Source organism: Echiichthys vipera (assembly GCF_963691815.1).
Source record: "Echiichthys vipera genome assembly, chromosome: 14".
Classification (NCBI taxonomy): Eukaryota; Metazoa; Chordata; class Actinopteri; order Perciformes; family Trachinidae; genus Echiichthys; species Echiichthys vipera.
The window spans coordinates 1,247,584-1,260,090 of NC_139839.1; the positions used below are offsets into that span (position 1 = coordinate 1,247,584).

Sequence of the window (12,507 nt, forward strand, 5' to 3'; positions counted from 1 at the left end):
GGGAGGAGGAAGATGGAGAAGAGAGTAAAGTCACAAGGTTTTTACTCTGGGTTTACATGTCGCGTGTCGGGTCAGTTGCATATCACATCAGTTATCAGACCTCTCGTTTATGTTGGCTTAAACACACACACATTCAAAGTTGGCCTCCCCTGTTCAATGACACCAGCCAGCACATTTTGCGTTCTTTAGTTAAGCTAGCTAATGGGGACAGTATCTGTGTCCAGAAGGGAGAATGATATGGTGCTTTCAACTCAGAGGACACTGTTGACAGTGTCAGACGGGGCAGAACAGAGCTCCTGGGGGGAGAGAAGAGGCTGAGGGGTGAGAAATACAGTCGAACACAGCTTAATGAAGAGAAAAGAGAAAGTCCAGGCAGAGGGCAGCGTCTCTGCAGATACAGACACTACCACACACTTCCGGTGGGTCATAAGTGATGAGTGAGAGGGATTACTTTTGCATGAGTCTTTACATTGTTTTCCAAAAAATACTCATTATGTCTTTCACTTCTGATCCCAGGGTGAATAATGAACTTTAAACCTCAACTTCATGGTTTCAAATAACACCACAAAAATGTCTGGATGGCTGACAGCATTATTTATTCTGAGACTGTTAGTAGGACACTGCGCCAAGTGCTTCTTATCTAAAACTTCTGTCCTGTTAGTGACACAGCCTAATTATAGCAACGTTGGTCCGTTTCTCCCTCTGTCAGGCCTGTGTTCAAGAGCAACTTGAAATGTCACATGTGCACCGATAGTTCCCAGAGGATGACTGCTATGAGTCTGATGTCTCCTGAAATGTCCTCTAGTGCAGCACACACACACACACACACAGACACACACACACACAGATTCCAGCAGCTGCCTTACTCACAGTGAGGCATTTCCTCCTGTAAACGGCAATGAGAGATTTGTCCACGCCACGTTTCTCTCCGTTCTTCAGCAAGGTGGCGTTGGTCTCGTACGCATGAGCCAGGAAGATTAGTGCCTCCCGCGTCCTGCGACACACACACACACAAACGCCCTGTTATTCTCTATTTTTTTGTGGCAGCTCCCACCACTAACCAATCAGTAAGAAACACCTTGTGTTTGTAATCACCGTAAATGTAAAATCATCAAAAAAAGCAAAACACAGATGTTTATTATTCCAAAGCTATGCTGAATCCAGTCACAGCGGTGTGCGCTACGGTTTAATCCCAGGAGACTGGATTCCATAATATTTCCTATTCCCTGAGAAATATAATAATGGGAAAATGGGAAATAAGTAGTTACGTTCTACGCATAAACCAAATAGGCTGATATGTCTAAAATACACGTATCACTACAAAAATAGTCCATTACATCCTCCCTCCTGGATGGATTCGCAGAGTCAGCGGGGAGGCGATACTCAGCAGCACGATGTTAAGTTCCTATTGAATCTATTCGGCTCATTGGACCCGCCCTCTTCTTAAAATGAACACGTTAATTCTGTGAATTGAACTTTGTTTATACAGTGAAAAATGGTGAAATCTCACTTCTATGAGGCTGTTCTCAGCAGACAGTGGTTCAAGCTGCATCATGCAAAGTTCATGCTATGCAAATTCTAATGTTGAGCAAAATAAATGGTGCCTCTTTAGCCTTAATAATTATTAATAACACCAAATATGACAGTAAATCTGTCTATGGTTTATGCATATTTCTCCGTGTTAGTGTTGTTTGAAGTATGACCAACACATTTGGGCCGTTGATGGTACAGTGTTCTTCTGCTTCTGGGATAGAAAATGCAGCATTTCAGTGAAAAATATGAATCATCAGTGTGTAAATGTAAGTATGTGGCAATACAGTCAATGTTCCTGCTGCATATATGTATATATAGAACAATTTAAAGTAATAAAAGATCAATTTTTTCTCTTAGTTCGCAGATGAACTTTAATACTCCTAAAATTAATTTAATGTGAAGTGTTACTATGTCATGTCTTCTTCTCTGTGCTGGGGCGGCAGAGGTGCCAGTTTATCTCCTGGGCACTGCCGAGGTGCTGTTTAGCAAGACACCAAACCCCCAACTGCTCGAGGCGCTGGTCACTGGCAGCACCATCGCTCTATATAGGTCCTGTGTGTGCATGTGTGTGTATTTTGGGCCTGTTTGTGTGTGTGTGTGTGTGTGTGTAACATGAATAACAATAATAGATTGCGGGACTTCTTCTTCTTCTGTATGTTCAGTACGAGTGTTGCAACTTTTCCTTTATGAAGGTGAGATTTTTGCTGCAACACATCAATGAGGAGACAAACAGGTTGATAATGATTTGACACATGCTGGCCAGGCGGTGTTGCGGAGAACCTACTTCCCGTGCTGATAGTGCTCCAGTCCAGTCAGCAGGTAGACAAACACCGTTCGGAACAGCCTGTAGTCATCCTGCCACTGCTGTGGAGAAGCACACAGGACAACCAGCACTTACTGCATTTGTTCTTTGTGCTGGTTTTTCAATTGTCTGAACACGTTTCTGCCACTTGACAGGAACTAAATGCGGGCGTGATTTCATATTTCACAGTTTTCTCTAGTTTCTATTTCAGTGAGGACGTTGATCATTCCACTTTACACCTCTCTATAAGTCTGAAGATATTCTTTATTTTTGTTTTAGTCCATCTCTGAATACTTCCAAACTTCCCTCTCTAGTTTGTGTCTCTCAGCCTCAACTCAACTTGGTTTCTACGGATGATTTAAATAGTTAGAGTCTTTTTTAAAAGTCTCTAGTATCAGATCAGCCTCTCTCATAGTTACACATTTCTCCACTGGTGCTCTCTGCTGGGTAAAACCTTTGGTCCAACAACCATGAAGCACTAATGCACTTTTTACTGGCCTCCCGGGAAAAACAGAAACAAAACACTGATAGCTTTCCGCTCGTTCAGAACCCTGCAGCTCGCCTATTAACCAGAACCAGGGCCAGGTTTAGCTGCTCTGCACTGGCTCCCTGGAACAATTACAATTTTTAAGTCCTCCTCATTCGAGACAAAGCCCTAAATGGGCAAGGATCTAGCAACCTAGGTTCATCTGCTGCTGGTTTATTGGAGGTTCTCAACAACAGAAAAAGCCCTTTGTTAATTATTCCCCACCTAGAGATACCAGGGGATCTGCCTTGCTTAATATTTTTAAAGAATCTCTCCACTTTAACTAGCTTTGACTTTCCTGCCTGAAACTCTTCTTCTGCACTTTGCTTCATACCTATGCACTGCTGCACTTCTTTTAAAATAGTGTTCACTTGACTTTGTTTCTTTTTGCATTGATTGTGGCGTTCAATTCCTGTTTTTATGCTCATTCCATGTCATGTCATTTCCTATGTCCTATTATTTTTAAAGCACTTTGTGATGCACTTCTTGGATTCAAAGGTGCTACAGAAATAAAAATATTATTATTAAACAGATGCATTCCCCACATTTTGTCTCAGTTCACTGCCATGCAACGAGATGGCCTCTCATGACATTTTTTAACAAACATCTGTCTCAAAATCACAGTTCATGTAAACCTCATACATATTTAGGATTGCTTTGCTGTTTCAGAACCTAAAACAATCAAAACACAGACAAAAAGACAGAGGTCAGCGCACCAAGTACTCATCCATATCCATGTCCTCTGGCTTGATGAGGCGCAGCTTAGTCCGGGCTTCCCTCATGATACTGATGGCCCTGCATGCACAGGAAGGACACATGAACGTTTTTAATGTACAACAGCATTGCCACTGGAATATTATGCTGCAGGTCTCTGCTCTGGACACTAGATGGCGGAATACACACGCTGCATCATCGACTGCCTTTTTAAGTCTATGAAGTGCTGCTGCTCTGATGTTTTCTCCTTTATTGCTTATGTATCAATTCTGTTTTGCGTACTCCTTATCTTAATCTCTAAAGCGATTTGAAAGGTTTTCTTCCTCTCAAAACTTACAAGAACTACAGGATTATGAGGGGGAAATATTGTTTACTGTCAAAAGAACTGCACAGAAAGCTTGGCTACTCCTTTGCTGCTGGACTCAGTCACTAAAGTATCGCACGCTGTCGTTGAGACGTGACGTTCGTGGTCTAGACCAAGGGCGAGCCTTATCAAGGAGCCATTTGTCCGTTATCCGCGTGTACCTCTCGTCGAAGCTCAGGTTGCGGTCGGTAAACTGCTCCAGCAGCGTCCTCTCAATAATGCGATTGGGTGCCTTATTCTGGAAAAAGTAGACCAGTGCGTGCTGCAGACGAGGGTCCTCATGGGGGGTGGTCTCCTCCTGGGAGAGCTCAAACAAGCGGGAGTACTCCTCATGAAAAGCCTGAGGGGACAGTGGGGAAATGTATCTTCGTTTTAATTGTATCTAATTGATGATAATGCTTGCTAACAGAGTTAAGACTTTCTCAAATCTCATCAAAATTACAGAAAATAAACAAGTAGATTTCGATTTTTGGATTTTATGAGTCAAAAGAAAAGGTTAAAACACTACAAAAAAGATCGTTAGGAGGCTTCTGATTCTCTAATTAACACTGTTAATTGTTTAAGCAGTATGTTTAAGCAGTACATAAAGCCTGCTGATGAATTAATGAACTTGTAGCCAACGGGTGCCAGATTACTTTTGTTTTGCTTTTGCTCCTGAATTTGAAGGAAGCAGTTTGATATAAATGTATAATGATGCAAAGGTTGTAGATGTAATACCTGATGTTGGCTTGCAAAATGATTTCAGGCAAAAAACATTATTTAATCATTTTGTGAATGTGAGGACCTTGAACATGCCTTAAAAAACATACCTTGATGAGTCCGGCCTCGGGGCCTTCATTATCGAAAACTTGTCTGGCCTTGGCTATGGCCAGAATGACGCCCTGCATCGCCGGAGTCAGCATCATCTAGAAAAGGAGGAGGAACGAAATTAAAACAGCAACTGGGCGGCAAACAGTGTGAGAATGAAAGCAGGTCATGATGTCTTTAGGGCTGCGGCCCATTCTACACACTGAGATGATAGAAAATGTATCGTAAATGTATGTAAATGTAAATCAAACTCTGGTGAAATTTAAATGAATGAATGAGCAGCAGGAAGAACAACACATGCATGAAAACGTGTCAGGGGTTAAAAAAGGTGAGAAGGACACGACCCCTCTACTGGGGTCTGGGGGCATGCTCTCCCGTGAGAACATTTTGAATATTTCATATTTAAAAGCATCAATCTGATGCCATTTGAGAGAAAAATAAAGCAGAATTACACGACAGTATGAATGTATAATAACGTATCTATACATGGAAGATAGACAAATCCTTTCTTCGATTGCATTCATCCCACTTCAACCTATATCTGGGGGCACTAGCTTGAAAAGTTTGCTTTGGCATTACCTAATACCTGAACTCATATCCCATTATGACACGTACTTACCTCTTCGTTGTATCCGTCAGCATCGGCTCTCACCATGATCCTGCCCACGTTGGGGATCTCCACTTCTGAGACCTCGTTCTCAGTCTGTCGCTGCCTGGCTGGGGCCTCCTGCTGCTCCTGCTCCTCCTGCTGCTGCTGCTCTGCTTCATGTTCGGGAGCTTCTCTGGAAGCCTCTGGCTCGCCTTCAACTCGCGGGCCGAGGCCTGCTGCGTGTGAGTCGTCCTTCTCCATGGGAAAGTCAGATGGCGCCGGGTTACCAAGCTCTGCTTCAGGGCCAGGAGTCTGACAGAGAAAGATTTAACAAGAAGCACATTACTATGCCTTCCATCCATCCATTATCTACGACCGCTAATCCTGTTTAGGGCTTTATGTGCGTCCAAATCTACAATCACCTGTGGAGCGAAGTGGATATATCTGGAACTGTCATGCAGCATGTGTTTCTATTTTAACACCACCAACCTGACTCCAGCGGTGAACAAATTGGCTCAGAGAGTGTGAAATTCAAAATAGCTACTTGTATCCAGTGAAAGGTTGGTCTTATTATATGAAGGCAGGTGGGTCAGCAGACCGGCTGCAGCTGAATACATTTGGAAATACACTCGGGGGGTAATATTCACTTACATGTGACAAATCAATGTGTCAGCGGAGCTCCAGATATGTCAACAGGACACAAGTGGTAAGAAGGTGGATTGAAGGTATAACCTGCTTACAATAAATCTTATATTTATGAAGATAAGAATACGTTTCTGTCGACAGAGGCGCTGATTCACTTCTATGCTTCTTGCTCAGGCTGTAGTTTGTGTTGTTTTTTTATTCCCATCAAAAATCACTTTTACAAAAACGAAGCAGCCCCCATCACCACATTCTTCACAACGGTTTTATGAAATGGTCTTGACGGAACGATTAAACAAAGTACGAATATAATGCATTCATTCATTCATTTTCAACCGCTTATCCCGGGGTCGGGGTCGCGCTGGAGCCGATCCCAGCTGACATAGGCCGTGAGGCGGGGTCCACCCTGGACAGGACGCCAGTCTATCACAGGACACATAGAGACGAACAGAGACAGACAACCATTCACACCTACGGGTGATTTAGAGTCATCAATGAACCCAACACCTGCACGTCTTTGGACTGTGGGAGGAAACCGGAGAACCCGGAGAAAACCCACGCAGACACGGGGACAACATGCAAACTCCACGTGTTCCACACAGGATGCAAACCTGGAACCTTCTCGCTGTGAGGCGACAGTGCTAACCATTACACCAACGTGCAACCATTTTTAAAAAAAATATATTTTTTAAGATATATCTTTGAAAAGTACAGAAATGAGGAAGGAGAATGGAAATCCAACAGATGTTCATGCCGCTTGTTCATTACGTCCTTTGTCTGTTTTTGTTTTGATCTGTTTCTTAAGAGCTCGGTTGCAGTGGGTTTTTTTTAATTGTATTGTCTGTTTATTTTATTTTATTGAATTGTATTTGTGAAATGGTGAAGAATGGGCGTAGGACTATCCCTTTACAAACGAGTCAAATGTATGTCATATTGAAATTGGCTTTTTATTCTAGTTATATATGCACATATTCGTTTTCATTTGTTTTCATCTATTTTTAAATCGTTCGAAATAAAAAAAAGCGTCATTCATTCATGCCCTTAAATCCATCAGCTGATATAAACGTTGTTGCAGGTTATTCCATGCCCACAGTGCAGAGCTGCTAACAGAGCTAAGACAGAGACAAAGGGTGCAGAGTAAGCTGGAAGTTTACCTATTATGACATTCACAGGCTTTACCTATTATCACTTTGTCTGCTGATATTCTGACCAAGTGAAAATGATATGCCTCTGAACAAGCTCCTGACTAAACAAGTGAGATAACAGCAGTAATCAATCCTAACCTTTAGTTTATCTGTGCATTACTCTCCGGATCGCCATCGCTATGCTAAGTGGTGGAATGGGATCCTTGACCCAGATGTACACACTTCATTCCTTTGAGCTGGAATTTCTGACCTACATCCTACAGAAGGGGGGAGTGGGTGGTCGGGGTGTTCACAGACGTGCCCACCTGACTCTGAAGCTCCCTCTCAGCTGAGGCGGAGCTCTGGCTGGGCCCCGGGGTGTCAGTGACTGACGCACTGCTGGTGTCCTCCTCCTGGCAGCCGGGGCTCTGTGGTGGTGGTGGTGGTGTTAACTCCAGTTCTTCTGGAGGGAGTAGAGAGGCTGTGAGAGGACATACATGACCGTAAGGGAAAGAACTGTTCAGTAGTTGCTTTTAATTGTGCAAAAGCTATTTACAGGCCACTACTACATGCTATTAGAAAGGGGCAACACTAGCTTGTTAAGGCATATTAAAACCTCACCCTATCCCCTTTTCTCTAGTCACCACTACAGACCTTCAGGCTTCTCTCTGGGATCAGGCTCCAGATCGTTCTCTGCTTCCGGGTCTGGTTGTGGCTCTGAAGAAGCTCCCTGGCCCAGCTCTTCAGTGGTTGGTCCTGACTGGGGCGCAGGTTCGACCGGTGTTTGGTGCATATCATCTGGACTGGGGTTCGGGGGCTCTGCAGAGGCTGTAGACTCTCCCTGTGGGGCGGCGGTCTGGCAGAACTGCTCCTCCCATTCACTGAGCTCCTGCTGGAACCAGCGGTTGTCTTCATGGACGTAGCGCCTGAGGATGGATGGCAGGGAGTCCATGCCATGCAGCACCTGGCCTGTCTCATCATCTGTGTCTTCTGGGGGGATGTGGTAGTGTCAAGTTAAGACTTCCACAATAAAACCCACTTACTGAGCGTTAAAAAGTGCTTTAGAAATGACTGCATAAATAATTATTTGTATTCATACTATTGGATTTCTAATATAATAATGTGCTTAATAAATATTGAAGTAATCTTTAATACAGAGGACTGTGCTTTTACTAACTAACTACTTCTAATGTATTGTAACAGCCTCCCTCTCAATGACAGGTTATCAGGAGTCAGAGCTGAATTAAGAAAACTGTAAATATTAATCTATATACACTGGACTTTCTATTACCTATAATCACTGTTGTTACATTATTATGTGTTCTTTGGACGCTTAATCATGTTTCTTGCACACAAAGAAAAATCATTTTTTATTATGCATCCTTTAAAAAAAGTTGCTCTGTTGTCCTTAAATATGATTTTCTGTAGACTAAATGCTAGGGAGAATATTTTCATCATCTGGGATATGTCAATAATTAGCAACAATAGTTATTTTGATGAACTCCATCAAACACTGCAGTGCTCCTTAAAGCAGCAGCAATAACTAAATGTGAAAAACTAACATTTTGATGCCAGAGCTTTAGACTGAAAGCCTGATATAACAGGATGAAGTAATGGCAGTGGGGTCAAAAAGTGGTGTTGTAATGGGTTTCATTTGTGTTCTTTAGAGTCTAAGTGACTGACTTCTTATAGGAGCAGAGACTGAACTTCCAAAACAAAATAAAAAAAGCTCCCTCCTCTGCCGACACCTGCGTTGAGAGAGAAATGCTGGATTCAAGTGTCGTGGGTAGCCCGAAGTTTCAGACAAAGTGCACTGGATTAACAGACAAAGAGGAACCTCCTATTAGGGAATTGGGGGCAGATCAACCTGCCCTGAATTCGCTAGTAGGAGGTCCACTTTGGCTGTTAATCCAGTACACTTTTCCTAGTTGGAGGTCCGAAACTACGGACTTCCCATAGCACTCGTACGCAGCATCAGCAGCGCAAGTGAAACGGAGCGACGGCTGACAGGCAGGAAGCTCTGCAAATCAATTTATCCGGACCGATCAAGATGATTGATCAAGATGACACCTGGTGGATTTTGTTTTTACATTTTAGTGCCATACGCTTATTAGGAGCATTTAAAGATTACAGGTAAGAATAAAGGTACAAATTGTTTTAACAGATCCAAAATGATCAAAGAAATAAAAATAAAAAGCCATAAAATGTCCCTAGTGATGCCCAATGGTTAATGCTTTTTGGTGTACATACACACATATTCTGTAATAATTCAATACCACCTCCACAATTACGCAAGTGTACCTGTAGTAAGGTTAGGTAGCCTGTCATCGATGTACATCAGGCAGTAGGCGCTGGCGTTGGTCATGCCCCCGAACGAGTCTCGCTCCAGCTCCTCCCATGATGACTCAGTGATGCTCACATCGTTGTACTTCATCCAGCGCTTATTGGCATGGTCATAGATGTAGGCCCAGTAATGGCCTGCCGACGCCTGGCCTTCGTGGACGAGCACTGCATGGAGTCTGTAGGCCGCCTTAATATCAGGAGAGAGGGGGAGACGGCAATGAATCCCTGCTGTATAAAATGTGACTGTGCAGTAAAACATGCGTCTGATCTCTTCTGATCTGTATTCTCTTGACTTGTTTACATTACATTATTTTCTCTTGCTCCACAGAGAGATCAATAAAGTTCCATTTAATCTCAGCAGTAGATGTAAAACGTGATTGGATTGCTGTTTGTCAGTGAATTAGGGGAGCGTGAGTCGTACCTGGGAGAGACTGTTGTCTGCGTACATGCCCTCCAGCATCTGAGTGAGCCTGTCGATACTGGCCTTTAGCTCTGACACACACACAGAAATGAAATAAAAAACACAGAAATGAATACAGTACCTCTACAGCTAAATGGAAATTAATGTCTATTATGTTTATTTTAATTATTTACCTATTACTTGCCTCATAATGGGGTAAATCAGAGGCTATGACAATTCACAAATAATGTAATTTACTGCCTGTGGTATGGAGTCACAGTCAGCGGAGAGAGAGATTGGGCTCTTTTTCCATGTAGGTGTGCAGATCTGCCTCAGTGAAGCGTGCTAAGGCTCTTTCCTCACTTGCCCCAGTTATTTATTTTTAAATAACAGGTATTTTGGTGTGACCAAGCGGGAGCAGAAGCACAGCTTGCCTTTGGCAAGTTTAAGGCCCACTGCAATTTCAGTGTCAAGATTGACCACTTTCTGCACCATGTGCTTTTCCCAATTTGTCAGGTAAACACTGCTCGAATCAATATTTGTTTTATTAACAACGGATCGAATGACTGTGTGTAATGTATAATGTGTCACTCATAGTAACGAACCTCCAGAGAGTTATCACCCTATTCTGCAGTTCCTCTAACTTTAGTTCACCCTCACTGCTCTTATCAACCCATTTACAACCACGGCAGCTCTTCACTACGGACCACGGACTTATGTTATTTATTTATTTGAATGTTCTGCACTGGGAGGAGAACCATATTATCCCGGGGATCGTTAGGGAATTGACTTGTTTTTAAGGTATAGCTTCAACTACAGACAAAACGCACTGGTCATATTTCAAGCAACATGGAGAAATATGCATAAACCTATGGGTTCCCAACCTGACTGATTTAGTGTGTGCACTAATAATTAAGGCAAAAGAACGCTGTCTTTGTTAATCAACATTAGAATGGACATCCTGTAAAATAAACTTTGCATGCATCCTGTATCCTGTATCATAAACATACCATTTATGTCATTCTCTACTTCGGTCCTCCAACGCTGCAGGCAGCTCTTAACAAAGTGCAGCTCTTCTTCAGTGACGCTGTGGGGGGCCGGGTGTGGTGGGCAGTCAACAGGGTGTCTACACTGGGTGAAGGGCTTGTATATGGGGGTCCGCTGGCAGGACACCAGGCACTCCGATGAATCTGCGTCTCCAGGTTCACTGAGTGAAGCAAGAACGTGACGGTGTAAGCCAGTTTTGTAAAGAAGGAACCAGTGAAAGTCTTTTTTTTAAAGCTCTATTTTAATGAGTCCTCTAACCTGATGTCTTTGGAGAGGAGTTCACTGAGGGGGTGGTTTGCAGGAGACGGAGAAGCTGGTCTCATATCTTCAGCCGGGGAAACACTTGTTGGCTTGGTGGTAGCGAACTCCAGCACAAACTGCAGCATGTCAGCCAGAGGGTACTTGGTGGGTCCTGAGCCATAGTTTTTGTAGCTGTGAATCAAAACGGGAGACATTAGGACAATGTTTGTTTGCATTAGGTGAAGAGGTTTTAAAAAGCCCTTTTCCTCGAATCTTTATTGGAAAAAACACTTTCACATTTAAATAAATAAACTTCAATAATATATCTTCAAAAAGGTAAATATACAGTTTGAGTCCAAAAAGTAACTGAATGTATAAAATGGTAAAATTAATGTGTTAAAGAGGTTTGCTTTCAATTTCTATGAGAAATATAGATTTACTGGGCTACACGGTGGTGGAGTGGTTAGCACTGTTGCTACACAGCGAGAAAGTTCCAGGTTCGCATCAAGGCCTGGGCCCTTCTGTGTGGAGTTTGCATGTTCTCCCCGTGTCTGCGTGGGTTTTCTCCAGTTTCCTCCCACAATCCAAAGACGTGCAGGTGTTCGGTTCATTGATGTCTCTACAAAATTGCCCGTAGGTGTGAATGGTTGTCTGTCTCTGTTCGTCTCTATGTGTCCTGTGATAGACTGGCATCCTGTCCAGGGTGTACCCCGCCTCACGCCCGATGTCAGCTGGGATCAGCTCCAGCCCTCCCCCCTCCCCACCCCAGGATAAGTTGAAGATGGATACATATTGTGCATATAGAGCGACACGGTGGACTGGTGGTTAGCACTGTCCCCTCATAGCAAGAAGATTCCGGGTTCAAAGACAATCCAAAGACATGCACGTGTTCGGTTCATTGATGACTCTAAAAATGCCCGTAGGTGTGAATGGTTGTCTGTCTCTGTTCGTCTCTATGTGTCCTGTGATAGACTGGCGTCCTGTCCAGGGTGGACCCCGCCTCACGCCCGATGCCAGCTGGGATCAGCTCCCGCAACCCCGTCAGGGATAAGCGGTTGAATGAATGAATATTGTGCATGTGTACTTCTTTAATCTTATTGCTAACACAGAATTACATATGGTAATACACTCTGCCAATCACTTCCTATAAAAGAGCCCTAAAAACCTGTTCTTGTTTCACAGACTGAGAGGTTTTAAAGTCCTATTTTAAAGAGGTAACTTACCACTCAAGTTTCTGTTGAAGAGCTGCAAGTTGCTCCTTGAGCTTTTTCACTTCTCCTCTCCTCTCATGGGTCTGTTCGATGTTTTTGTGAAGATATCTGTGCACAAAAAACCAGAGCATGGGTGTCGAAACATTTAAATAGACATGTGATAAT

At 43.3% G+C, this 12,507-nt stretch overlaps 1 protein-coding gene across 5 annotated transcripts in view; it reads right to left on the reverse strand.

Annotated features, from left to right (window-relative positions):
• Positions 1 to 12,507, reverse strand: part of usp28 (ubiquitin specific peptidase 28) — a 29,692-nt gene that overhangs the window by 2,360 nt on the left and 14,825 nt on the right. For 2 of the 5 annotated variants that reach the window (XM_083926988.1, XM_083926987.1), the window contains exons 12-24: positions 12,355 to 12,450; positions 11,150 to 11,323; positions 10,855 to 11,051; positions 9,866 to 9,936; positions 9,403 to 9,631; positions 7,756 to 8,091; positions 7,428 to 7,582; positions 5,366 to 5,647; positions 4,749 to 4,844; positions 4,101 to 4,279; positions 3,578 to 3,656; positions 2,318 to 2,397; positions 871 to 994 (exon numbers count right to left, since the gene is read on the reverse strand). In XM_083926988.1, the coding sequence (XP_083783114.1) occupies positions 871 to 994; positions 2,318 to 2,397; positions 3,578 to 3,656; positions 4,101 to 4,279; positions 4,749 to 4,844; positions 5,366 to 5,647; positions 7,428 to 7,582; positions 7,756 to 8,091; positions 9,403 to 9,631; positions 9,866 to 9,936; positions 10,855 to 11,051; positions 11,150 to 11,323; positions 12,355 to 12,450 (2,098 nt within the window). The remainder of the gene's footprint in view (positions 1 to 870; positions 995 to 2,317; positions 2,398 to 3,577; positions 3,657 to 4,100; positions 4,280 to 4,748; positions 4,845 to 5,365; positions 5,648 to 7,427; positions 7,583 to 7,755; positions 8,092 to 9,402; positions 9,632 to 9,865; positions 9,937 to 10,854; positions 11,052 to 11,149; positions 11,324 to 12,354; positions 12,451 to 12,507) is intronic. The other 3 variants (XM_083926989.1, XM_083926991.1, XM_083926990.1) reach the window with 3 other exon arrangements.